Source organism: Micropterus dolomieu, linkage group LG01 (genome assembly GCF_021292245.1).
Source record: "Micropterus dolomieu isolate WLL.071019.BEF.003 ecotype Adirondacks linkage group LG01, ASM2129224v1, whole genome shotgun sequence".
Lineage (NCBI taxonomy): Eukaryota > Metazoa > Chordata > Actinopteri > Centrarchiformes > Centrarchidae > Micropterus > Micropterus dolomieu.
In genome coordinates, this window is record NC_060150.1 from 20,411,781 (window position 1) to 20,435,973 (window position 24,193).

The 24,193-nt window shown below is 43.8% G+C and overlaps 1 protein-coding gene across 1 annotated transcript in view; it reads right to left on the reverse strand.

The window, feature by feature from the left end:
- Nucleotides 1–19,234: 19,234 nt before the first annotated feature.
- Nucleotides 19,235–24,193, reverse strand: part of LOC123970920 (enolase 4-like) — a 9,591-nt gene continuing 4,632 nt past the window's right edge. The window contains exon 7 of the mRNA XM_046049322.1: nucleotides 19,235–19,450. Coding sequence (XP_045905278.1) covers nucleotides 19,250–19,450 — 201 coding nt within the window. The 3' untranslated portion in view covers nucleotides 19,235–19,249. The remainder of the gene's footprint in view (nucleotides 19,451–24,193) is intronic.

The following is a 24,193-nucleotide window of genomic DNA, read 5'->3' on the forward strand; positions in this document are numbered from 1 at the left end:
TGTCACTTGCAGGAAATTGAGAGGGTGGCTAGAGGTACAAAAATTGGCCATGGAGCCACCACACAGCAAGCCCGATCACCTCTTGTTTTAAAACGAGTTCTGGGAACAGTTAAAAGGTCTTGGCCTGAAGACCTCAGAGAAGGACCAGAAGTGTGTGTGTGCAATAGATTCTGTATGTAAGAGGGAGCTTGACCATGCAAGGCTCTGTAAGTAATGGTTAAAATTTTAAAATGCACTCTAAAACCAATTGGAAGCCAATGAAGAGCCTTAAGCACAGTGTGATCTGCTGTTGGTCTTTGACAAAAGTCTTGCAGCTGCATTCTGTACAACTTGCAGTTTGTCCGTGGAGGATTTGTTTAAACAAGTGTACGGTACATTGCAATAATCCAGACAAGAAGAAATAAAAGCATGAACTAGCATCTCCATCTCTTCTTTAGAAAACCACAGATCTAATCTTAGCAATGTTCCCGAGATGGAAAAAACAGGCATGAACCACAGATTTAACATGATTGTTAAAACACATATTTGTCAAAAATGACACCCCGATTTCGCACAACATTGCAGTACTTAGGAGTAATGTTGTCTGGGGCAAAAATCACCACCTGAGTTTTGGCTGAATTTAGTTGCAAAAAGTTGTCTGCCATCCATTTGTTAATGGAGGCTAAGCAATTATGCAACAAGGATTGTTTGTCAAGCCTATCAGGACGAAAAGATAAATATAATTGGATGTCATCAGCATAGCAATAATAAGACATTTCTTCAAAACTACCAATCATCTTTCTGAGAGGAAGCATATAGACTGAACAGCAGGGGGCCGAGCACAGAACCTTGGGGCACACCACAGGACAAAGGAGCAGAGTCTGACATATATGTTCCTATGGACACAGAGAAACTCCTGTCTGAAAGATAGGAGGAAAACCAATCCAGAGCTGATCCAGTAATGCCCACAGTTGTTTTCAGTCTTTAAAGTTTTATTTTCTGTCCTCCATTTTGTTTTTAGTTGAGCAAAAGGTGGCACAGTTCTCTCCTTTCGATCGAGCCTTAGGGAAGATATGTCCGTGAGTAAAAATGTGACTAGAAAAGGTTAACATTGATATACATATTAGAAGAATTAGTTTTAGGTTTATTGTATTCATTTCATTAATAGGGTTAGGGTTACCACATGGAACTATTTACATGGTCATCTTTATTTTAAATGCTGTGAATATGTGCTATAATATATATGTATAATAGATATATTTCTGTACACTGATACATGCTTTGTATTGTTTTTTTATTTAGTTTTATAGAAATGACCGTCAGTAAAGCCCTAGTTTGTTTTGCCATACGGTTTTCTGGGGGTTTTGTTTGCTAATTGTCTAGCATTGCTCAGGACAGCAATTATGAGGACAGAATATGAATACTTACAAAATGCAGAGAGGGGCATGGAACAAGGGGTAAATAGCCATTCATTTTTTCCCTGGAACCCCAAAGCAGATTAGCCATGTCACAACTGTATAGATTAATTTTATTGCGTTATACTTTCAACTTTGTCCATCCCATTTATAACCCATTTATAACTGTCATGACGGTAGGATTCATTGCAGGACTATATTCGTTTTAGGTGTACCTAATAAACTGCCAACAGAGGAAACTCCAAATGGGATTTCTCATTAACCTTTGTAGCATCAGTATAAAACTGTTATTTTCTCTCTCCAACAGCTAAGAATAGAATGTTTGAAATACTTTTACAAACAGACACACATCTGGCTGGTGCTGAGATAAACAGCCCATCTGTCTTGTGTAGATTGGATTTTGACTAGATGCTGAGACGGATGGTTGCACATAGAAACCCCACTAACCATTAAGTCAGTTAAACAGATGCAATAAATCAGAGTATGCCACTTTGTGAATATTTTGGTTTCAAATGATAGAGTCAGATTTTGCCTTCCCCTCAACACTATCAATGCGCATCAATGTTGCTGTGAGGCCATTAATGTATGCCATTTAATTTCCTAGAGGGATATAAAATGTATTACTTTTCATTTCATAGCTCTATGACAGGAACTGCATGCTCTGTTCAAAAATGACATTGCAGGCCACATGATGCTCTGAATTTCAAATTCAGCTCACACAACTATCCCTAAACTGTGGGTGAATGTTACAATACAAAGCATTAGAAAAAGCATACCAAGCATCGGACTTGTTGAATTCTAAGTGGGATGACTGAGTGGTTGCAGGCTATTAATAAACACAATGAATGCAAAATAATTAAATGAAATAATGGTTAAAGAGTCTCAATTCAGTTGCAAAGACAACACTTTAAGAACATCAAACATGGCAATAAATCTGGCAGATTTCTAGCCAACAAATTACAATTGAATAAAGAAAAAGAAAAAAGAAAGAAAAGAAAAATTAAGTTCCTATTGTAATGTCCTCTATCAAGGACTCAGCTCGGAATATGACTCATAACCCATGTTGGGGTTTTCAACATATGGTCAGGTTTGGTTATTAGCTGAATATCAAAGATATTCTAGAAATATACGGGGCACCATCTTGGAATCAGGAGCCAATAACCAAATATGAGCCAAGTATGATCAGTCTAAAGGAGGGTTTGTCCACCTATAGATGGCAAACAGAGAAAGGTGAGTCTGTACACCGGCCGTGGCAACCAACTCTTACTACAACATTATACACAAATAATCACAGGCAACGACTTCTTAAAATTATAATAGGATTTATTCAGCTCAAGCAGAGATCAATGATCAACAACTTAAGCAAGTAAATCACTATTAACTATTCTAAGCAAAATGAAATGAAGCCAGTAAAACAAATCATCTGAAAAAACATACAACAAACCAGCAAGCATACAGTCGCCTCCAAAAGTATTGGGACGGTAAGGCAAATTCCTTTGTTTTTGTTGTTCACTGAAGACATTTGGGTTTGAGTTCAGAATTTCAGCTCTCATTTCCTGGTATTCACATCTAGATTTGTTAAATAACTCAGGACATACCACCCTTTGTTTGAACCCACTCATTTTTCAAGTGAGCAAAAGTATTGGAACATGTGACTAACAGATGTTTCTTGTTGCCCAGGTGTTGCCTTTTAGGTTGATTGTCCAAACATTAAATAGCTCTACATGACTAGTCTAAGTTTTCATCCTTGGTTCAAACCTATAAAGACAGGCATTTCCGGTTAAAGAGGATAAACCAACATAAAGACCAGAAAGCTGTCTATGGGAGAAAAACAAGACATTGTCAAGCTGAGAAAAGAAGGAAAATCGACCCGAGGCATTGGATAAACATTGGGCATAGCAAGCACAACAATTTGGAATGTCCTGAAAAAGAAAGAAACTACTAGTGTACTGAGCAGCAGACGTCGAACAGGTCGGCCAAGGAAAACTACAGTAGTTGATGACAGAAATATTGTGAGAGCTGTGAAAACACAAAACATGAGCAAGTGACATCACCAACGACTGCCACAGTGCAGGGTGAAGGCATCACCATCCACTGTTCGATGAAGACTCAGAGAGCAGAAATATAGAGGCCACACCACAAGATGCAAATTGCTCATCAGCAGGAGAAATCGGAAGGCCAGATTGAAATTTGCAAAGAAGTACAGAGATGAGCTGCAAAAGTTCTGGAACACAATGTTATACACTGATAAGACCAAGATTAATCTCTCTTGCATAGTGATGGAAAGGCCAAAGTGTGGAGAAAGAAAGAAAGTGCTTATGATCCTAAGCATACAAGCTCATCTGTGAAGCATGGTGGAGGTAATGTCATGGCTTGGGCGTGCATGGCTGCTTCTGGAACAGGCTCATTAATATTTATTGATGATGGAACTGATGATGGTAGCATCAGAATGAATTCACGAGTGGACAGAAACATTTTGTCTGCCAATTTACGGAGAAATTAAACTAATCGGGAGGAAGTTTATCATGCAGCAGGAGAATGACCCAAAGCACACTGCCAACAAAACAAAGGACTTCATCAGCGGAAAAAGTGGAAGGTTTTAGACCAGCCAAGTCAATCACCTGACCATAACCCAATAATGTTTCTCCCTTCAGTCTCCTTAAAAGGAGACTGAAGGGAGACTGCTTGTTTGTTAAAAGTTATCAGTCCGTTAAGTTACACTACGCCGCCACGTGGCCCGCCAGCATAACAAAGGACGACTTAAACCTGACCCGAGACAGGTTTGGGAAGGCCCCACTGCAAGTTTCTTCAATAAGCCTCCCCGAGACAGACCCCGGAGCAATTCCCTGGCAGAGAAAGCGACTGGGCGGCGAACGCACAGACTCTTCCAGTGTGAGGCTGTTTACCAGCAACCCGAGGGAAGAAACACAAGCAGTAAGACCAAAACAAAGCATTCTGTGTTCAGGGATGTCCCATTGTGTTAATATTGTCTTTTAACTCCTAAACTCATAGCTTACTTTCATTCATTTTCCTCTGCCGTATGAGTCAAATCCTCCCACAATCGAACCTCCAATCTCATTGTTTTAGCCATTGTTTATTTCTCTGATGTATTTAACCACCTTTTTATATCACCTTAGTTAGTTAATAAATTCACTGTAACCAAGGAATTGTGTGTATTGCCAACTTCTAAGTCCCTGCCAAGAGAATTTATCCTTTTAGATATGAGACTGACCGATTGATTTAAGATAATTGAGCGATTATTAACTAACTGATCACTGGTGAATAATTGTATAATTATTAAAAGCTACCTAGAGGTCCGGAGACTCTAGGTTAATAACAATTCTGATGGTCCTCCCCAAAACTAGAGATTTATAGATTAATATTTTCTGAATATTAAAATTCATAATTGGGTATTCTCATAAATTTATTAAAATTCATATGTAGTTTAGACATGCTACAAAATGGTGCCCCGTGTGAGGCCTTGAGACACACTAGAATAAACAATACACACAGCCTTGATGCAGAGAAATTATTAGTTAGTCCCAGTAAAAATTTTTCCCTCCAAAAATTTAATTTTGCCACTGCAATAATTATCGCCCAGTAAGTTGCTCCCTAAGAATGTTCTGTCTTCCCTCTTAACTTAACATTAGTGCTGAAAGCTGTGTGTGAATTTTGCCCGCTGCGCCTTTGTCTTCTTTGTTACGAAATGAAATGCTTTGTGCAACTTGTTTTGGCCGCCGCGCCATTGTTCCTTGATGTTCCGTACAGAGCTGTACTGAGCTTTGAGGGTCCCACCGAGCTAATGTTAAACTGAATGAATTACTGTAACGTTACCATTTGATCAGAAAACTGAGCTAAAGCTATGCAATCTCCGCTGATGAGTGGATGAAATGCCCTTTTGGTTGAGAGAAACTTGACCTGATATTGTGATTTGAGATTATTTTAAGGCCTATAAGAGGCAAATAGATTACAGTTCCGCTGTGCCAATGTGATTTGTTTGCTATAAATAACAGTCTGACGCGCTGAGCTGTGGATTGTTATGTTATATGCAAAGCTATGGTATTCTGTTTTATTTTTGTTTAGTTGAAGGTGGCAACCCTTTATCAATGCAGATATGTCCGAGAGACATTCCGTGATCTTCGCCGAGACGGTGGGGTCGTCTGGACAACTGACTACAATCTTAAAATGGATCAATCATAGTCCACTGGGCCACTCATGGATGGACACACAAGAAACATTCTGTAAGGAAATTAAAATTTCCGATATGCCATTCATCAGCTCTACTATCAAACATCATAACTGCTTTAAAAGCATAATCATAAGCACTTACCTGGCAGCCTGGTAGGAATTTCTCAAAATATCCCAAATATCCCCTTCACCTATCCCATGCAGACTTACTTCAATCTGGAACAATCCTGACATCCTCCAAAAAAAGAAAATGTTAAATTCCCCATTGTGGTACGATACAGGGATTAGACATCTATAGTCGTGGTCAAAAGGTTTGAGAATGACACAAATATTCATTTTCACAAAGTCTGCTGCCTCAATTTTTATGATGGCAACTTGCATATGCTCCAGACTGTTATGTAGAGTGATCAGATTAATTGCAATTAAAAGTGCCTCCTTGCAATAAAAATTAAGTTAATCTCAAACAACATTTCCACTGCATTCCCGCCCTGCCACTAAAGGACCAGCTGACATCATGTCAGTGTTTCTCTCGTTAACACAGGTTAGCGTGTTGACGAGTACTAGGCTTGGAGATCACTCTGCCATGCTGATTGAATTAGAATAACAGACTGGAAGCTTTAAAAGGAGGGTGGTGCTTGAAATCATTGTTCTTCCTCTGTTAACCGTGATTACCTGCAAAGAAACGTGCATCATTGCTTTGCACAAAAAGGGCATCACAGGCAAAGATATTGCTGCTAGTAATATTGCACATAAATCTACCATTTATCGGATCATCAAAAACTTCAAGCAGAGAGGTTCAGTTGTTGTGTAGAAGGCTTCAGGGCGTCCAAGAAAGTCCAGCAAGCACCAGGACCGTCTCCTAAAGTTGATTCAGCTGCGGGATCAGGGCACCACCAGTGCAAAGTTTGCTTTCTCAGCAATGGCAGCAGGCAGGTGTTAGTGCAAAATTTTGGGTCCATGGCCGGGAAACTTCCCAGAGCTTAATCCCATTGAGAACATGTGGTCAATCCTTAAGGCCCCATGTCCACCAAAGCGTTTTTCTTCTGACGCTAGTGTCTTTTTTCAATTCATTGCAATGGGAACGCCGTGTTTTTCCAAGCTGGTAAAAACGCCAGGAGCATGACAAGGCACTGAACGCTTTTTTCCGGTCGGCAAGAGTTGAAAAATGTTCAACTTTGGGAAAAACACTGCGCTCGTCACTGTCACTTTTTACCTAGACATCCAATCACAGTGCAGGAGGGGCGGGACAAATGGGGTATATCATAGTAACCACAGGGTCCCGAAAAAAAACCACTGTGCCTCCAAAACGCACCCTAGCGCTCCCAGGTAGGTGTTTTCAGAACAGCAGGTGGCGTTTTCAGCTGGCAAAAAACGCTTTGGTGGACACGGGCCCTAAGAGGCGGGTGGAAAAACAAAATCCACAAATTCTGACAAACTCCAAGAATTGATTATGCAAGAACGGGCTGCCATCATTCAGGATATGGTGCAGAAGTTAACTGACAGCATGCCAGGGCAAATTGCAGAGATCTTGAAAAAGAAGGGTCAACACTGCAAATATTGACTCTTTGCATAGACTGAATGTAATTGTCAATAAAAGCCTTTGACACTAATGAAATGCTTGTAATTATACCTAAGTATACCACAGTTACATCTGACAAAAATATCTACAAACATGGAAGCAGCAAACTTTGTGAAAACCTATCCGTGTCATTCTTGAAATGTTTGACCACGACTGTACATGTCATCCAGGACTGTGACTTTATTGCATTCCAGAAACTAGTGGCACAGTATGGAATTAGAAATAAGACATTTATTGAATATCAACAGCTAAAATCCATAATTTGATTGCAAGATTTAAGTATAATAAATTGGATCTATCTCCAATGATAACAAACTTCCTTAAACTCTCGCCCCCAAAACATGTTACTTTCAAGGATGACACAATTTCTCACCCTTTCTTAAAGTGGGAGACACTTTTAGAATGACTAAAAATCCCAATCTACAACTCATCAACACTCGTAGCGACAAGGAATCCCGCTGTCTCGGGTCACCATCGCCGGGCGCCCTTATCGCATTATGAACTCAGATACCACTTAGGAAGGCGACCTCTGATAACAAGCTAGTTTCATCACTAGGTACTGGCCTGACCGTCTGTATTGAATGTCTAACACCAGATTCAAAAGTTTCCTAGTCAACCCATTCTTCCTCTCTCGGTTTAGATTCCAGAGAGTAGGGCACTGAACACATAACCTGGAATGAGCTCCTTAAGAGGCCAGTTTGCTGCTCATCTGTAATGAGGTGTGTTAATTCAATTCAATTCAATTCAATTTTATTTATATAGCGCCAAATCACAACAACAGTTATCTCACAGCGCTTTTCATAAAAGAGCAGGTCTAGACCGTACTCTGTGATGATATTTACAGAAGCCCAACAGTTCCCACCAAGAGCAAGCACTAGGCGACAGAGGCAAGGAAAAACTTCCTTTTAAGAGGCAGAAACCTCGAGCAGAACCATGGCTCAGGGTGGGCGGCCATCTGCCTCGACCGGTTGGGGTGAGAGAGAGAGAGAGAGAGAGAGAGAGAGAAAGAGAGAGAGAAAGAGAGTGAAAGAGAGAGAGAGAGAGAAAGAGAGAGAGAGAGAGGGATGTAAGGAGAGAGAAAGTAGAAAGTCACACATGCTTAATGTAGGCAGTGTGGATGTTAAAGTATAAGAATAATAACTTACCAGTCCAAAAGAAGGGAAGAACATTAAGACAAAACTCTTTAGTTTCTTAAGGTATGAACCCAAAGAGAAACTTATTTATTTTCAAAATATGCAAAAACAGAAGCCACCAAATGTTCCCCCCTTTTCTCCTCTTTTGCCCCTTCTTCGTTTTTCCTCTAATTGAGCTCTAGGGTCAGCAACTTAAATAAAGAAAAAGACAGGGAGGACCCCACCCTTTTCTCAAACAATCATTGGTTATCAGAACTTGATTATCACATTGATTGGTTTTTGCATTACTATTTCCTTTCATGAGTAGATGGTCCTTCTGTCCAGTAGTTGCAACACCCCTTTGCTCTGGTCACAAATTAATAAAAATATCAAGTAAAATAATAAATCATGTAGATTCAAACTATGATTGTGTAATCTTTTGTTTCCCATGCATAAAGACCAGATATAGTAGCGCTAAATTTCAAAACAAGACAAAATGAACATTTCTTCTCTTTTGTGTGCATATATGGGACATCCTTACAAAAACAAGTTTTAAAGTTTACTAAAATTATATTTACTTAAATAAAATTAAGTAGGGAAACTCCTGACCCTCCCCTCTTTATCACACCTTTTTTCACACCTCCCCTCATGTGCGTGAGATACACACACCTCTGTCGTCAGGGACGCATTCTCCATTTATCTTGTGGTTTCATTTACAGCAAATAAGTGGAACATAGCTTCCTCTTTACAGGAAACTATCGTCTTTATTTTGAGACTTCAGCATACACTGACGCTGAGCATGTCTGACCATACACAGACAAAGGTCTCTAGAGGCATGGGTGGTGGTCAGGCACAAGAGATGCAGAGATATAGGACTTAAAGAAATAAAGACATTATCTCAAATCAAACATTTTACTTAAAATGTCAGAATTTCCAGGCAGAGAAGACCCAAACGCAGATCAAAATAGAAGATACAGTTTATTCAATAGAGGTTGAGCAGGGGAGTGGGGTCAAGGAAGAGGCTCCCTTCCTGATCCTGGGCTGAGGGAAACACGAGCTCCGATGATGCAGGAGTCGGGCATGATGGTGTCCGAAGCTGGGGTCACGTTCTCCTCCTCGAAGGTTCTGGATAGGGCGTCGGGTTTAATGTTTCGAGAGCCGGGTCTGTAATTCAGAGAGAAGTTAAAACGTCCAAAAAACAGGGCCCAACTGGCCTGACGAGCCCTAGTCCTAAATGGATGTTCGGCCCCCTCCTGCTAGTGGCACCACTCTTCCAGGGCCGACTTTACTTCAAAAAGCCTGTCCCTAGGGGAGAGGAGGAAGGTCTAATGATTCCAGCGTCCAAAGAGTCTTCGATATTTTTCCATGGCTTCTCGCTCAGGTCTGGAAATGTTGTAAAGCCTACTGCCCGGTAGGGGGGGCGCCTGGCAGCAGATCAATGGCGCAATCATAGGGGCAGTGGGGGGTAAGTTCAGGGCTTGTTGTTTATTAAACACGTCTCAGAGATAATGGTAAAATGGGGGAACGTGAGCCAAGTCAGAAGTAAGGGCTGAGGAGCTGGGTACAGGGGCTGAATGAGGTGAGGCTGATCTAAGACACTCCAAGTGACAGGTGGGGCTCCAACTAGTGATTCTGGCTGTGGACCAATCAATACTGCGGTTGTATATAACTAACCAGTGGTGTCCAAGAATTAACGGAGTGAGACGTGAGTCAATGATGAACATAATAATCTGCTTATGATGGTTACCGGAGAGCTGGAGCTGCAGAGGAGAAGTTCTGGAGGTGACTCGGGCCAAAAGTCTGCCATCTAAAGCATTAACCACTAGAGGGTCTTGCAGGGGAATGGTGGTTAGGCCCAACTGTTTAGCTATATTTCTGTCCAAAAAACTCATCTGCCCCTGAATCAACAAGGGCTTGCAAAACCTTGGACTGACCTTCATAAAAGATGGTGGCTTGGAGGCAAGTGCGTCGGCGGGAAGGTGGTGGAGCGGTTGTTCGGCTCGCTAGGGCACTCCCAAGCTCTAGCGAGCCCGCCTGTTTGATAGCCTCCTGGAGCAGGTGGCGAGGTGATGTCCGGGCTGGCCGCAATACAGGTAGCTGTTGGTCTGGCGACGGCGCTGGCGCTCTTTGGAACTCAGCTGGGAATGACCTAGTTGCATGGGCTCTGTCTGCGGAGACAGCTCCCTGCGGTAGATTGCCTGTGATGAATGGGGGTAGCATTACTGGCTGAGGTAATTCAAATGACCTTACCGTCCCAGAATAGTGTGGAGCTCGGGGTCGAGAGCGGTTAGCGATCTCTGCTAGTTGTCTCTCTCCCCTTCGCTCCCGGCAGCGGTTATCGATGCGAATAGACAGAAATTAAATCATCCAGAATAGAGCTCTCTGGGTACGAAACAAGTTCATCCTTTAACTGTTCAGTCAAACTGTTAGAGAATACTGAGATCAAGGATTCATTATTCCAGCCACTCTCCATAGCCAAGGTACATAATTTGACGGCGTATTCTAGTACGCTGGCGCAGTAGTAACAGTCTCTTAGAGGTCTCGTTACCTCTTACCGGGTGATCAAAAACCTTCCACATCTCATCTTTGAAGGCAGCATAGGAGGCGGTGATCGCCGATTGTCTCTCCCACGCCCACTCCAGCGCCTCGCCCCGGAGAAGTCCAATCAGGTAAGCAATCTTGGATCTTTCCGCGGAGTAAGTTCTGGGCTGTTGATCAAAAACGAGACTACACTGGAGTAAAAACGCTCTGCACTGACCCAGGTTCCCATCGTACATGTCTGGTGCAGGGACCCAAGGCTCCCAGTCGGATTGGGTAGGAGCAGCAACTGCAGCGGGAAGAGGTGCTGAGTTCGCGGAGGCTTCGCCGGCTGGGGAACGAACCTGATGCTGGAGAGCGGTGAAGGAGGTGGTGAGACCCTGGAGAACATCGGTGATTTCTCATAAGGCTCAACCTTGTTGTCTGAGAACCCCCTCCTGGTGAGTAATTGCCTGACGCAGATTCTTAAGATCCGCTGGGTCTTAAGAATCTGCAAGGTGGCTGCTGGCGGACTGGAAGCAGGGGAATGACCAGGCTGCGGGTGGTACAGAGAGTTTTCTGGCTGGCAGCTTGCTGAGGCTTGATGGAGGTTTTCTGAGGCAGAGAGAGAAAACAGGTTAGACCGATGCGAAAACAATTCTTCGAAAGGCAAAAACAGATTTCAAGGTTGGCTGGGGCTGACATGACATACGCGTGAATACTCAATGATCCGGCAGGGACTTGACGTTTGAGTCTCCTTCTTAAGCTGTGGCTGATTACGGGACACAGGGCAGGTGCGCTGATAAGGACGAGACTCAGGTGTGAGCAGAGCCTGCAGCAGACATGCCCCCAGCTCCCAGACTGGAGAGAGAGAGCCAAGCAGAGACAAACAAACAAAAACACAACAAGCTCACAATACGCACTCCAGACAAACTTACTTCTGTAATATTAGCTAAGCAGTTAACGATTATCACTCTTAATGCAAAGGCAAATTATTTTCCCCGATGCGGCTCTCTGGCGTTCTTCCTTGGGATGGGGCGTGGCCTTCCCTGAGACATGTGATGTCAGGTCCTTCACGCTCTGTGGGGATTGCGGGGTGCCCTGGAGGCTTGAATTCTTGCCTGCCTGCCGTGACAGGCTTGTGCACACACAAACACACACACACAAATTTGGGTTGTCCATGGTTGCCAACTAGTAGTTGCGTTGTTATTTATGCTTTTCATCGAGTTCCATCCATCGTCAACCACTTATCCTGCGTACAGGGTCGCAAGGGGCTGGAGCCAATCCCAGCTGACACCGGGCGAAAGGCGGGGTACACCCTGGACAGGTCACCAGTCCATCGCAGGGCCACACAGACAGACAACCACTCACACTCACATCTACACCTAAGGACAATTTGGGAGACACCAATGAACCTATTCTGCATGTCTTTGCACCGCCCCTTTTCATCGAGTTAATTATTTAAATTAATTGTCATTATTTTACTTCCGATTGCTGTGCTGTTTTGTTTATTCTGTTCTTTGTTGACTGTTTCTTTACCGCAGTAGATTTCTTTTCGGTGCTGTTTGTTGCTGTCGTTTGGCTGGTTGTCTGTCTTTTTTTCTGCCCCATACCCCACCTCTTGCAGGTGCTGTCTTTTTTTTGTGGTTCCTGTTTGTGTGATGTTTGTGCCATCCACCCCCATTTCCACCCCTCTGTTAGGCCTGGAAATAAATAAATAAAAATACACACAATATTGTTAAATATTCATATGACCGAAGAGCTTCATGCTATACAGGCAAATAAACAGAGGATAAAAGGCCCCCCAGTGATATGTGGGTATCAAAGGATTTGTCTCAGTAAAAGCAACATAATAGGATGAGGCTCATTACGACAAGTCAGCCCTATGATGGCGACAAACCGTATGTTTAAATGGAATGCTCTTGTAACCCAAAGTGCAGTCCCTTCACCGTGTAATGCCATTGAATACAAGCAAGTTGACATTTTTCCAAGATGGCGCCCCATCTAGTAGTAATTACTAACGGTTTTACGTGACCAGACCTACAAAAACAGCAACAGTAAGACACAATTTGTAGTTTTAAATGTATAAATGTAGGTTTGTTGTCATTGTTCTCCAGCTGTTTATTCTATGACTTTTGGTCGTACAGTGATATGAGTTATACTGCTGGAATCTGCGGAGTCTCAGTATTCATTTGAGGGTGGTTTGTGTGGATAGCATGAAATGAGAGATATCAGGAGCTCTGTGACTGTGGTCATGTACCGTGTTTAGACAGAATGCGTTTTGCTACACATTCAGTCAATTGCTTAGTGTTGTATTTCATTCACACAGTATGTTGCACTCCCTCTAAACAGGCCTGGCTGTGGATTGCAGGGAGCTTGGGATAATGTACCTGTCACTTGTTTCCTTTTACATAAATAAAAACATTTCCACCATAAAATGATGCAGAAAAGGCAGAAATTGGTGCATATCGGGTACATATTTAAGTTAAAATATTCAACCAGCACCCATGCAGAACATTTGAGAGAACCAAGACTAGACCTTCATTCCTGCAGTATAGTTTGTACACATTAGCCAATATACACCGCACCATTTTATTTATAATTCAGAGCATGTTGTTGTTCAAACCATGACCTTCCACCACTGCTGCTGTCATGAGATCTGCAGTGCCAGAGTCTGTTTTGCTACTGATAAAAATACATAGTGCAAATGCTGCATTATCAAAGTGGGGATGGAAGCTTACAATCTGTTCCACTGCACTGCCAATGGGGAGAGAGGAAATAAAACACCAGGCGGTAGACACACACACACACACACACACACACACACACACACACACACACACACGGCACTTTAGCCATTCCACCCGCAGAAAGAAAAAAAGGCATGTAATATTTAAATTAAATCAGTGAGCACAGCATTTGGTCGCTGTATATTCAGACATTCAGTCTGAAACAGCTCTGCAGAGGCCAGAAGTGTGACATATCTCTCACTGTCTCTTGACTGACAGTTGCAGCTTTACATTGTGGTAAACAGGCTGGGTGGGACCACGTATGGTTTTGCTCTGGCTATATGTGACCGGAAAGTGGAGGTGGAGGTGGAATTTTGTACTGTGGGACATATGGATGGATAGAAATGATGTGAAGAATTATTATTATTGAAAGACATAAACCAATACTGTCTTTAACTTTCTCTGCTGTTTCCTCCACTTTAAAAAAAATGTGGCATCACCCACTGAGCAGACAGGTGCAGACTGGGATTGGGTTGCCAGGAATAGAAGTCTATGTTCCGTGTGATTGTAGTCTGAAAGACAGAGAATAGAGAGATGGAAACATATCCAAGCGTCAGCATGTTTGCAGACATTTTAAGTAATGATCACCACATTAACTTTAGTCATCAATGCAATTCGGTTGGCATTAGTGGGGCTTGGCCAGAGGCCCACTGTGGGAAAGAGAATGGAGATGATAATGTGGAGTTTAATTTAATCTGCAACTATTTCTGACAGACAGAGCTGCTCTGGATGCAGATGTAGCGATCACAATACATGTTTCCAACGTTAACCCGTTTTGATCTCAGGTGTCATATACCCACGCTTTGAGAAACCGTGGGTATTTCACGCAGAACATTGATTTGGCGTGTATATGCTATTGTGTTTCAACACAAAGGATAGCATCCTTTGTGGCTACCTGCTAGCACATCGGCCTCTAATATATATACTGCTCAAAAAAAACACTTAAACAGCTGTGAAATCAAACTGTCCACTTAGGAAGCAACACTGATTGACAATCAATTTCACATGCTGTTGTGCAAATGGAATAGACAACAGGTGGAAATTATAGGCAATTAGCAAGACACCCCCAATAAAGGAGTGGTTCTGCAGGTGGTGACCACAGACCACTTCTCAGTTCCTATGCTTCCTTGCTGATGTTTTGGTCACTTTTGAATGCTGGCGGTGCTTTCACTCTAGTGGTAGCATGAGACGGAGTCTACAACCCACACAAGTGGCTCAGGTAGTGCAGCTCATCCAGGATGGCACATCAATGCGAGCTGTGGCAAGAAGGTTTGCTGTGTCTGTCAGCGTAGTGTCCAGATCATGGAGGCGCTACCAGGAGACAGGCCAGTACATCAGGAGACGTGGAGGAGGCCGTAGGAGGGCAACAACCCGGCAGCAGGACCGCTACCTCCGCCTTTGTGCAAGGAGGAGCAGGAGGAGCACTGCCAGAGCCCTGCAAAATGACCTCTGGCAGGCCACAAATGTGCATGTGTCTGCTCAAACGGGCAGAAACAGACTCCATGAGGGTGGTATGAGGGCCCGACATCCACAGGTGGGGGTTGTCCTTACAGCCCAACACCGTGCAGGCATTTGCCAGAACAAGATTGGACAAATTCGCCACTGGCGCCCTGTGCTCTTCAGATGAAAGCAGGTTCACACTGAGCACATGTGACAGACGTGACAGAGTCTGGAGACGCCGTGGAGAACGTTCTGCTGCCTGCAACATCCTCCAGCATGACCGGTTTGGCGGTGGGTCAGTAATGGTGTGGGGTGGCATTTCTTTGGGGGGCCACACAGCCCTCCATGTGCTCGCCAGAGGTAGCCTGACTGCCATTAGGTACCGAGATGAGATCCTCAGACCCCTTGTGAGACCATATGCTGGTGCGGTTGGCCCTGGGTTCCTCCTAATGCAAGACAATGCTAGACCTCGTGGCTGGAGTGTGTCAGCAGTTCCTGCAAGAGGAAGGCATTGATGCTATGGACTGGCCCGCCCGTTCCCCAGACCTGAATCCAATTGAGCACATCTGGGACATCATTTCTCGCTCCATCCACCAGCGCCACGTTGCACCACAGACTGTCCAGGAGTTGGCGGATGCTTTAGTCCAGGTCTGGGAGGAGGTCCCTCAGGAGACCATCCGCCACCTCATCAGGAGCATGCCCAGGCGTTGTAGGGAGGTCATACAGCCACGTGGAGGCCACACACACTACTGAGCATCATTTTGACTTGTTTTAAGGACATTACATCAAAGTTGGATCGGCCTGTAGTGTGGTTTTCCACTTTGATTTTGAGTGTGACTCCAAATCCAGACCTCCATGGGTTGATAAATTTGATTTCCATTGATAATTTTTGTGTGATTTTGTTGTCAGCACATTCAACTATGTAAAGAAAGGAGTATTTAATGAGATTATTTCATTCATTCAGGAGGATGTGTTATTTTAGTGTTCCCTTTATTTTTTTGAGCAGTGTATTTTCCTTTAAGGGTTCAGTGTGTAATATTTCTAGGATCTATTGACAGAAATGCAATATAATATCTAAAAATTTGTTTTTATTACCTTAGAATGAGACATTTATATCTACATAACCGCGGGCACCCCCTTCTATGGAGGTCGCCGTATTTTGTTGTCATGTTTCTACAATAGCCGTCAACGAACAAACAGCCTACAGAGCACGTTATGTCATCACAGCGTTCTTGTTCTCCTTGTATAATTCCGGCAGCGTCAACGCCTGTAACTACATTAAATGTGTCTATAGAAGAAGAAGAGAAAATAATAATAATAAACAGTCTCTGTTTAGTCTTCTAGTTTATTAGAAGAGAGAGTGCCGAGAGCTGTGGATCTTTATACCATGAAGCCAGACCTGGACAAGTACAAACAGCTGACGGCAGAAATCACGGATGTGGATTTTCCCAGATGGAAGGCTTTAATGTGGGACAGATGTTTTCAAAGCGGTGCTGAAGTTGTCTGTTTTCTGCTGGACAGGTAATTAACTTAAGTTTGTCAGGCTTTAGAGATGCAAATGAAAGCTTTTATTGTTTGATAGCTTTAGCTTGAAGCTGGCTATAATCACTGAGAGAGGTGAGGTGTTTCCCCTGTCAATATGTAAGTGCATTAATTTCATGTCGCCTACTTATTCTCCAGCCTGTGGGTTGGCTTTGCCGGTTACATTAGTGAGAAAATCAGCTGATCAGTAACGTTAATTGGCAATAAAGCCTAAAGCTGTAACGTTAGCTTAGAGCATGGAAGCAGCAGCCAGCTAAACTTTTACTGCCCTGGCAGAAAAATCATGTAAGGTTAGTTGGATTAGTTTATTCTCTATTGGTGTAAAATATGTAGATGGATTAATTTCATGTAGTTACTCTCTCTCTGCAGCCTCTGATTTGGCTTTGTTGGTTACATTCGTGAGACAATCAGCTGATCTGTAATTGGCAATAAAACGGTAGTTTACAGCAAGAAGCTCAGATCAGACAGCTAAACCTTTACTGCCCTGGTAAAAAATAAATATGTTGTTGGATTAGTTTCATGTAGTTACTCTCTCTCCAGAGCTCTGTTTTGGTTTTGTTACATTCCTGAGACAATCAGCTGATCACTAATTGGCAATAAAAGAAGGTAGCTTACAGCTGGAAGCTCATATCAGCCAGCTAAACTTTTACTGCGCTGGTAGAAAAAATATGTTGTTGGATTGTAATTTCACGTAGTTCTTCTCCAGCCTCTGTTATGGCTTTGTTACGTGCCGTTACCTTCCTGAGACAAACAGATGTTGAATATTATTGGCAATAAAATGGTACCAGCAGGGAAGCTCAGATCAGCAGCTAAACTTCACATTTTACTGCCCTGGTGGAAAACATGTATTTCTTTTTACTGCTAATGGTGATATATAACAAGGCCGTGTCCCTATCAAGGGACTAATAATGAATACTTTTGCATTTGCATTTACAAAAGGTATTTTTTGGATATTGATTTGCCACTGTGTAATTTTTACTTTCACATGGTAAATGCCCATTAAAAACGTTGCACCGTTTTACCACAAGCTGAAATTATGGCTGTCAGTACTACTTTGTGTTTCTGTTGTATTTAAAAAAAATTTAAAAAGACATTTTGGTAAGATTTGCAGATTGCTTATCTAATTAATTAAGCAAAGTGGGAGGAGCCTTTATCCTCACCTGACAATGCATTTGTAAACTTCATGTATTATGTGGTTTATACTGGACTGTTGTGCAGAAACAGTGAGGCTTACATTGTATTATCTGTCAGTGGTCATACTTGATGCACTAAATGTGATTTTTTTTTGTTTGTTTTTGAGATACTATTCATTTTCTTTGGTTTGTTAGTCCAGATGAGCCAACCCTCCCAAGTTGTAAAATAATGTATTACAGGAGTATGAGACATCATGTAGCACTTAATTTCTTCATGTGGCTGTTGTTTATTAATGAACAAGTAACATATTAAAAAAAACTACTGAATAATTAAGTAAATATAATTTCTTAATATATCTATCTAAAGAAACCTCAATTCTTGACTGGCAACTCTCTGCTATCTCATAGATGACATCTTTGTCCTGTCTCAGGCAACAACTCGCATAGATAGGGGAGGGGGGTGCAATTTGCAACCCTCACCACTAGATATCACTAAAACACACACTGAACCTTTAAGCATTGACAATACTGTTGTATTAACATTCATGCAAATAAAGCTAAATTGAACTGAATTGAGAAAGGGTTTTTTCCATTTGTGTCAATATTGTTGGCATGACTGAGGAACATTCTCCATGAGATGGAAGAATTTAGAAAGTTGTGTGGCACTGTGGAGAGCCCCCAGCTGCAGTAGTACACGGATCACACGTAAAATTCATCCAGCCAACTGTTCACAGCGTGGCCGTCGTAATAGCGACTCAACCCATTGTAGGTATCGGAGAGGGAATGGGGCGTTGGGGCATACCGGGCGAGGGACAGGAGATCACATAAAAAAGCTTTCAAAAAAGTATTATTTTAAATATATTATATGGACTGTCTGGTTGTTCATACACTATAGGAATGGAAGTATATAGTATAGTATGTAAAATACTGCAAGACTTTAAAAGGACTTCTATGCCTGACTGAACTCTTTTCCAACACCTCTGACAAAGGAAGCATCTAAAGCAATGTGATGTACATGTCATGATGTTACTAATTATATTTTATTTTCCATGATTTATTTACATTACATTTACTCATTTAGCTGACACTTTTATCCAAAGCAACTTACAATTGCTATACATGTCAGAGGTCGCACACCTCTGGAGCAACTAGGGGTTAAGTGTCTTGCTCAGGGACAAATTGGTGGATGGGTCACAGTGGGGAATTGAACCTGGGTCTCTCACACCAAAGGCATGTGTCTTATCCATCACCCCCCCACTATTAACTATTCAACTGTTCTTTATTCTCTCCATAAACGGGGAGCACTGGTGTTGACATGTTGATGTTCTATGTTACAAACAGTTTAGGCATGGTAAATCAGCTGATACATCTGGTCAAACTGAAAGCTTGAAACAGCAAATATGCTTCTTATACTTTCTAACAGAGACAGAAATTCAAAGATTTCTGTTTCTATGTTGCACTTCCTCCTGTGGAGGTTGAGTTGAACAGCATTTTACCAACTTACAACTGAGTTGAGCTGTCTCTTTTAGTTAGCACTTATCCTGGTTCTTTTTCTCTATCCCACCTCAGTGGATCTGTTACCTTGGTGCTCTGATGTGATGCGGATCAAATCACTGACTGTTGTCTCATGGATGTGTTTTAAGATGTGACCTCTGGCTCCCGGAAGGGGCGGGGTCTTCGACTTGTAGGTGGTGTCAGAGAGTAGTGAACATGAGTCTCCAAGAACATTGCTCAGCTTCTCCCACTGGTCTATGTCCTTACAAAGCACAAACACACAAGAATAAGGATACACATTTAAGTGTACAAAATGCTCATACATATGTATGTAAAGACATACTGTAAATCTAACACATAGTCAATCTCACAAAGACACATAAACATCAGTACACAGAGAAGAATTATAACCCAAACCAACTAACTATAGGAGTTCTATTTACACAGAGTTTGTATTTAATGGGAATTCATGAAAGTTTGATGTAAGCTGCACATGGTAAATGGAATGCTTTTATGTAGTGCTTTTCTACCGACCACTCAGAGCGTATTACAGCACATGCCAGCATGTCCAGAAGAACAATTTTTATTTCATTCAGTGAAGCTGTAACCACGTGACTATAACCCTCGGATCAGGAGCATTATACCAAATTAACAACACCTATGGGTGCATCGTACACCCACACACTCTCCCTCTTTCTATCCTCCTGGTCGGTAAGAGCTTATACCAGTGTGCGTTGTTTTACCTTGCTAAACCTCGTGGTTTTTTGCCAACAGTTTGGCACCCCCGTGGTATGCCGTGAGTGGTTTGTGCTCATCGTGTGCAGGTGTGATCACATACTGCCTTTGTAAGTGGATGTGTGGTGAGCACCATAGACTGTATATAAAGTGGTGAATACGCGTTTAAGAGTGGCGCTCCGCACTGCCGGAGTGCAATAGTTTTCTCTGCTGTGTTTTGTTGTTGAATAACACTCTTCTTCTCTGGTGGTAGGTGTTGGGTGTGCTATCGCCGCCTGTTGGTTGGAGTGTTATTACATTCAGGTTGAAAGTTTGCTTATTCAGGTCTTTGTATTTCTTTGTTCCTGTGTAGTTGCTTTAATGCAGCAATTTTTAGCCACCCTTTATTAGGTGTTTATTGTGTAGTGATGTGTGGTGAGCGTTCTGGTGCTAAATGGCTGCCGTGCATCACCCAGGTGGGTGCTACACATTGGTGGTGGTTGAGGTGAGTCCCCCAACTTCACTTTGAAGCGCTTTGAGTATCTATGATAAAGCGCTATATAAATGCAATTCATTATTATTATTATTATTGGTTCTTAATAATTTGCTGCATGTGTGTTTGTCTTGTTGTCTTGTTTTTTTCTGTGAGAGATGCATTGTGTTTTCCTGCTGCACAGAGGATATGGAGTCTCCAGGGAGTGATGAGCGGGACAGTGGCCCCGAGGGCAATGTGCAACCTGCCCAAGCCCCTGCTCCCCGAGATTCGGGTTCCAGGAATGAAGAGGTCCAGAAAACGGAAGTGGGCTGAGCAGTTCTGTGACCCCAGGGTGGACCTTATGCAGAGGCAGTTGGAGGATATGCGTAAGACCATTGAATGCAAGACTGCAACTCAGCACCCTGGCTGTGGCTCCTCTTGGCAGGTGGAAGCTTGCGATGAGGGAGATGACTTTGGTAATGATTCCCAGATGGCTGAGTGTGGTGATTTTTCTGATGAAGCTCTGCTCTCACGAGCGGCAACATTTGCTGGTCTTCCTCCCCCCCTCTTCCCCACTGAAAACTTCTGCACTGGACCCGGGACCCCAGGAGCCAGAGGCAGAGGTTGCTCTGCCGGTGTACCTCAATTTTGTTAAACATCTCCAGAGGTCCTGGGCCCAACCCAGGGAGGCTACTGCACCCCGTTCCGTCCTCAGCATACTCAATGGTGCTGCAGAGCATGGCCTGGATGGCGCAACAAGAGTGGGCCAGACTTTTGCACTGCTAGCTGGAGCCTCGTCCACGAGCGGTAGGGTTGCTCGTCAAATAAGAAGTGCTGCACCACTGATGGGTTGGTGGTGAAGGCCTATCAGTCTACAGCCATGGCCTCGAGACTGGCAAACATTAATGCTCTTCTGTTAGTGTACTTGGAGGGGCTGATACGGGACATGGAGTCCAAAAACCAGAGTGACCTCCTGCCAGTGATGGTTAAAGTTTTGGACACAGTGATCCAGGGTGCTAGCTCTCAGGTCAGGGTTCTTGGTAACTCCTTGGCGTAGCTGATTATGGCCCGGAGGCATATTTGGCTGAGCCAGTTGGGTTTGGCGGATACAGACCGAGCTGCAGTTCTGGAAGCTGCCATAGCTCCCAGTGAGGTGTTTGGTCCTGCAGCAGAGGCTGCATTGGATGAGGCCCAGAAGGTCAGGCTGCAACTGTGTACGCAGCCTGACCTTCTGGGCGTTTGGAGAGGCGTGGCAGTCTCCAGCGGCCTCGTTTTGTGGAGCAGCGCTCCTCCTGCAGTTTGGGGACTGGGAGGCAAGGGCCACCCCACCAACAGGCTTGGGGCTGCCAGCGTTTTCGAGAGCACACTGATCGTGGGGCCTCTGGGCCCCGCTGGAGCTCCTGACGGGGCGTATCCCCTGACGACAGCTTTTTACCCTGCCCATCTTCAGGCTTGGCGTCAGTGCACCGCTTGCCCCTGGATGGTCAGTACTCTAGAGTTTGGGAACCGCCTGCAGTTCAAGATCCACCTGCCTCGGTTCCGAGGGGCTTTGGAGACAAAGGTAAGAGACAAATCTCGTTCTGCCATTCTGGCCAGCAAGATTTCTGCCTTGCTACAGAAAGGTGCAATAAGACCTCTGTCTCCAGAGGAAATGAGACAGGGGTATTACTCCGGTTATTTCCTCGTCCCCCAAGAAGACCAGGGAATAACGCCTGATTCTACATTTGCGGAGGCTGAACAGGTATCTCAAAGTCCTCCCCTTTTAGATGCTCAAGTTGGGGGCTCTGTTTCAGGCCATAATGAAACTCATTGTGCGATTGGTGCACAACAGTGGACCTTCGAGATGCCTATTTTCACATTCCCATCAGTCCACATTACCGGACGTTCCTCAGGTTTGCTTTTCAAGGGAAGGGCCTACGAGTACATTGTCCTTCCTTTTGGTCTGTCTCTATCACCACGAATATTCACAAAGTGCATGGATGCTGCACTTATTCCTCTGTGGCGGCGAGGCATTCAGGTGTTCAACTATCTGGACGATTGGCTGGTGTGTGCTCCCTCAGAGGCACTGGTGCTGAGTCACACAGAAGCTGTACTGATACATTTGACTTCACTTGGGTTGCAGCTGAATGCCGCAAAGAGTCGTCTGGTCCCAACCAGAATTGTCAAATATCTGGGGCTTATTCTGAACACTTATTCTGATCGTGGAGTGGATCATGGGCTGCATTGCCCGCAGGTCGGTGTCTGTGATGCAGTGCCAGCGGATGCTGGGCCTCTTTGCTGCAGCTGCCCAGGTTGTCCCGTTGCACACACGACCGCTGCAGCTTTGGTTCGAACACCAAAGGGTCTCTCTGCCCAGGGGCAGGTCGAGGACACTTGCTCCGTCTCGAGGGGGCCTCATGGTCCTCACATGGTGGAGGCACTCACAGGCTGTCCAAGAAGGGTGACCATAACGACCAATGCCTCCCACTCAGGCTGGGGCGCAGTCTGGGAGGGCAGGTCAGTTCACGGTCACTGGAGTAGCATGTGAACCTCCTCGAGATGTTCACCTCTGACAGGCTTTTTGTTTCATATGGTGACCTCATGCTGGGCAGGCCTGTTTCAAAGCCCCATTTGGCTCATTGGATACTGGATCTGATTGCCATGGCCTATGTGCAGGTCGATGTTGTGGCACACTCTGTGAGGAATGGCCGCTTCATGGGCTCTGTTTCGGGGCGCACACTTGGAGGAGGTTTGCGCTGCTGCTGGCTGGGCTTCCACATGAACCTTCACCAAGTTTTATAGGTTGAACCTGGCTTCGTCTGCCGCCCCCCCCTCTTTACTTGGGGTGGCCACGACTGCTTAAGGTTCTTATTTATTTGTTCCCTGTCCGGGTCCTCTTTTGTTTGTGATTGTTGTGATATTCATCCTGGAGGGACATTTTTGTTCACATGACTTTCAGTTGTTCACAATAAAAAGCTTGAACTCAATGGCATGTGTTCTGCCGTTTACTGAGCTAAGGTTCACTCCTTTCTTGATATGGCCTTTTGACTGTTAGTTGAGGCCACCTTTCTCTCCTCGTGACTAATTTGGTATACTGTTGTCACGTGGTTACAGGTTCACTGAATGAAATAAAACGAATGAAAGTGAACCTGTAACCATTCATTGTCACTTGGTGGTGAAGGTTTGTCCCATGGATCCCTTCCCTTCGTCGCACCCACAGGTGCTGTTAATTTGGTATAATGCACCTGATCCAAGGGTTATAGTCATGTGGTTACAGGTTCACTTTCATTCATAAAACCGTGTTTACATACATAAACATTCGATATTGGTGTTGAAGGTGTTGAATACAAGTTAATTACGCAAACCAGGGGTGTTCTCAGTAACTATGGCAACGGATGATCTGAAACTAACTCGTCACATGTCAACCTGTCAACAGGTTACCTTGATGATAAACCTCCTGGTTGCAAGCTAGTTTTTTTTAGGTTTCAGCGATTTAGGCGTACAAGCTCCTACAATCGTGACAAAACAGTTGTAGTGGGACAACGGTGTGGATTTGTGCATTTTATATTGAATAAATTTGGAGCTACTCCAAATTCCTTTTTCTCTCCCTCAGAGGAGCAGGGGGTGTTAAAGATCAACTTCAACAGACTGCTGGGGAGACCCCAACGGAAGGGGGGGTGAAAGTTGCTTTCTCTAAGTGCTATCCCTGACCATAAAACTGCCACCTTTTTGATTCTGAAGCTGATAACGCAGGGCCTGACTGTTAAACTGACAAAGGGACACGAACCAGCGATTAGCATTTCCCTGAACAGCCTATCAAAACTGCCCCCCCCCCCC